Consider the following 4617-nt stretch of genomic DNA (forward strand, 5'->3'; position numbering starts at 1 on the left):
CCATCATTCAAATAAGTGTTTTTGTCCTTGTTTGTCAATTATTCCCCTTGTTTTTGTCGTTTCGGTGTGTGTCTGGAACGAGTCACTTTTGCATGTGAAAGGAAGGGGAATGGAGAGAGGAGAAGGAAAGGGGAAGGGAAGTTGACAGTCGAGGAAAGAAGTAAATTATGGGAGAGAAAAGAAAAAGGATAGGGAGGAAGGACTAAGAAGAAGGGGAAGAGGAAGAAGCTGGAGAGGAAGGAGAGTATGGACCTAGGGGAGGACGGAAAAGGACTGAGGGAGAGGAAAAGGAAGAGAAGAAATAACAGGGAGGGAAGAGGAAGGCAGGCTGGTTGGTCTGAAAACACTCCCAACACCGCCCAAGTAAAAAAGGTGCTGGCGTGATGTTAGTTTATGCTCTCATTCACTTGGGCCCCTAAGGAGAGGGTCTCTTTTAATATTACTTAACCTCTCGACTTTGTAATCATACTTCAAATTATGAGTTTTAAATCCACATATGACGCTTGACTTCCCATTCCAACCCGAACCTGGACTCACGCATTAGCAGAGACAGGGACTCTGGGAATATGGAATAACACGAATTGATCCTCTCATGAAATATACAAAATATCCTTAATTTTGCACTCAGGTACATTTCTGGAAGAAATTGCTAAATTGCTCAGGAAAAAAGCAGACAACCAACCTCGTCTGGAAATTACCACAACTAATAGAAACATTAAGCAACATAATTCCACCAATCACATGACTCGGCGAGGATGATTTGATAAAGGATATGTATAAAACAGCCGTGAAACTTATATATGTATTTCACGTATACCTTCGCTCCCTTTCACCGGGCTCAGGATACGGGCGTGCAGGGGCTGTGACCAGGAGGGATGAATGGTTGGCCGCCCGACGCCTCGCCAAACACTTCACCCTCTACCACCGCTGCATACCGTCCTTCACTGGAGAGTCACCAATACACACGTTCATAGCACCTGCACTACAACCTCCACTACACCGCTGCCTCCCGTCCTTCACTGGAGAGTCACCAATACACACGTTCATAGCACCTGCACTACAACCTCCACCACACCGCTGCCTCCCGTCCTTCACTGGAGAGTCACCGATACACGTTCTGCACCTGCACTACAACCTCCACCACACCGCTGCCTCCCGTCCTTCACTGGAGAGTCACCGATACACACGTTCATAGCACCTGCACTACAACCTCCACTACACCGCAGCCTCCCTTCCTTCACTCGTCAACGACAGTACACACATTCACTGCACGTGCTGCGGCCAGGAAGCGGTACGATCTTGGGGTCTACTTCCTCATGTATACTTCGGTGTGAATTTTGTATATGAGGAATGGTGGCCAGACGCTGGAGTGGTACGCATAGATTAAGTTTTTATTCTGCTCATTTTGCCACTTTCATTCACCAGGAGTCTGTGCGGTTTTGGGTTCCTACTTTCACGGGTACACTGATGTGAATTTTGTATATGCAGAAAGGCGGTCAAGTATATAGAGTGGTTCGCATAGATTGACTTTCCATTCCTTTATTTTTACGATTGTTATTCACCAAAGGATTGAAACCCATCCTGGCATGCGCTAGATCTTGGTTACAGGAACTGGATTTCATTAATGCAATTCCAGTGAGCCATTTTCAGTGCGTTATCTGAATATTCACTCTGCAAAACCTCGAATTATTTAAACATCGCGTGAACTCCATCCCGCCCTGGAGCCGATGTGGAGGAGGTCATGGTGGGAATACACAAACCATTTAATCGGACATACCAGCCGGCAATTCCTGACAATGTACACCCAACGGCATTCCCGGCGTATCCAATCCTCCCCTGCTGCAGTTTCACCTTCACTTCTTGGCCTTCACCTCTTTCGATACTTAAAATATTTTCTCTATAAGGCTTTCAATTCTTCCTTCACCCCCTTCATCAACTGTCTAGTCAATAGTTATCTCCGGCAAGGTCATTCATGTCAATTGGAACACGCCTCCGCCTGATGAAATGACAAATGCTAAACGGAGCGACACACAGAAACTCAATCGCGCAATACATTAGCTGATTATGTTTCACGTGACGGCAAAAGGCTTTTAATGATCCACTATTTTGCAAACTGATCACACTCACTCCACTCTGCTCCACCAGTACCTCCATCCCGTCCACCTCCACTCTACAACTGCCAACGTCACATAACAGTTTTCCCTCTCCATTTCAATGCTGTTTCCTTCCATCCTTTCCACCATATCCACCACATCTCTCTCTCTCTCTCTCTCTCTCTCTCTCTCTCTCTCTCTCTCTCTCTCTCTCTCTCTCTCTCTCTCTCTCTCTCTCTCTCTCTCTCTCTCTCTCTCTCTCTCTCTCTCTCTCTCTCTCTCTCTCTCTCTCTCTCTCTCTCTCTGTATGTATGTATGTATGTATGCATGTATCTATCTATCTATCTATCTATCTATCTGTCTATCTTTCTATTTATCTATCTACCTACTTCCCTACCAATATATCTACCTACCTACCTTCCTATCTATCTATCTATCTATCTATCTACCTATCTGTCTCTCCATCTATCTATATACAGTCACAAGTTATCTCGCTCTGTTTCAATGATAATTCCCTTTGCATCCCTTCTATTATACCAATGCGAAGATTCTTTACAAACCTTGCTACCAGAGGCAAGGTGCTTGACCACCTACTCTTCATGCGGATCCACAAATAACCGCTGAAACTTCAGAGATCTGAGCAGTCCGAGTTCACGCGACATAAGTCGATAACTGATCATATGCAAGCTCTTCGCGTACGGGTGGAGCGCTGACGTTATTTTCGACAGGTGATGCTGTAGCCTATGCCGATCTAAGGAAAGCGTTTGATTCAGTGCATCGTGAATCACTCTGAGATTTCCTGCGACTCTGTGGCATTCCTGCAAAGATCGTTGAACTGTTGACCGACGTCTACTCTCGAAGTGCGAGTGATGTGGTGTGTGTGTTGGGTGTGTGTGCGTGTAGGGGGGGTTATATCCAACTTCTGTGTGTGTTTGTGTGTGTGTGTGTGTGTGTGTGTGTGTGTGTGGCCTTGACCCCTTTGCAGGAACACTCCATAAAGAACAATCGCTCTAAATTTATTTATCGTGGAATAATAACTTTTCTCGGGAAGACTTTTAAAGGGTTAGCGAAAAAGTCTTCAAGATTGCGTGGAAGCTTTCCGTAATGTGATTGATTTCGGAGATTTAATGAAAAACGATGATTTTCCTCGCTCTTAAAGGGGAGACTTTTAAGAAGAGAAGTGTGGAGTGGAATACAGAGCTTAGAGGAGTAAAAATTGCGTCTCCACTATACGAGGCGTCAGTCCATAAAAGCTTGTGGATAAGAATGTAAAAAAAATAACAACACATCCAAAACGGGACAATAATAATAATAATAATAATAATAATAATAATAATAATAATAATAATAATAATAATAATAATAATAATAATAATAATAATAATAATAATGGTAACAATAATAACAATAATAATAATAATAATAATAATAATAATAATAATAATAATAATAATAATAATAATAAAACACCAGTCAGCCATCCCGCGTAAGCGTGGTCGTTGTCAAGGCTCCGAGAGAAGGCTTCGCTGAGGTACATCAAACACTCTCCACGCATAGCTATTGATGCCGCCTTGAGGGCCCACAGAGCTGTTTTTCTAGTCATATCTTGGCGCGTTATCCTTAAATTCAAATGTGTGTTTTCCTTCTCTGTCCGTCCCTTTGTTTGTCCTTATCTCGGACTGTCCGTCTCCTCCCCGCCAAGACAAACACGTGTCATATCTCTTTGGTGTCTTCTTTTCTTTCTATTGCCTTAAGTATGTATTTTTAAAGATACATGTGTATATTACTTTTATTTTCTTTCACTCGTTCTGGAAGTGATCCTCGAATTTTTTTTTCAGTTTTATATTACCGGAGTACTTTTTTCATATAGATGTATGGTAATTTTTTTAACAGATGCTCCTTCAACTTTATTGCTTTCTTATATCCTAGTCTCGGTACTCTTGTCTCCCGCTCTTCAATCCACGCTCCTCTTTGATCCACTGTCCATCTCTACGTACCATCCGCACCGCCTCCGTACCATCCGTATCTCCTGGCCATCAGCGCCTCAAGGCAGCATCCGGTATCGCCTGGAGCACATATCTCAGTCTTGGTTTATTCAGCGTGACTCTCTGGCCCAGCCAGGGTTACCGAGGTTGTGTACCGCCACGCCCTCACTGCCGGACAGGGAAGGGACGTTTTCATCTCGACGGAAAATAAAGATTTCTTGGAATTTTTATTTGTGAACACTTTCCTTTCTCTTTCTCCGCCGTCAGGAGAAAGGAGGGTCACTGCAAAGGTTCCTTGGGGGTTATTTTTAGCTCGGCAACTGGTGAATATTAAAGGTTTTTGAGTTGTTCGTTTGGTGCCACTATATATTTTGTACGTATTGGCGAATTTCGTAAATGCTAACTAACGAACCAATGGGGAACATACGCCTGTAGGCGTGTCGCTTCACTCACTCACCGTCCATTCTCCCGGCGGTCCACCCGAGCAAGATCCCATGCAGCTGCCCCATCCATCCCAAGTCCTTCCCGGCTGACTTGCC

The 4617-nt window shown here is 44.0% G+C and overlaps 1 protein-coding gene across 1 annotated transcript in view; it reads left to right on the top strand.

The window, feature by feature from the left end:
* The window catches only part of LOC126997058 (ELMO domain-containing protein 2-like), a 6528-nt gene extending 5333 nt beyond the window's left edge, over positions 1 to 1195 (top strand). Inside the window, exon 8 of the mRNA XM_050858377.1 lies at positions 843 to 1195. Within this exon, the coding sequence (XP_050714334.1) occupies positions 843 to 1195 (353 nt within the window). The remainder of the gene's footprint in view (positions 1 to 842) is intronic.
* The last annotated feature ends 3422 nt before the right edge of the window (positions 1196 to 4617 follow it).

The sequence above is a fragment of the Eriocheir sinensis genome, chromosome 1 (assembly GCF_024679095.1).
Source record: "Eriocheir sinensis breed Jianghai 21 chromosome 1, ASM2467909v1, whole genome shotgun sequence".
Taxonomy (NCBI): domain Eukaryota; kingdom Metazoa; phylum Arthropoda; class Malacostraca; order Decapoda; family Varunidae; genus Eriocheir; species Eriocheir sinensis.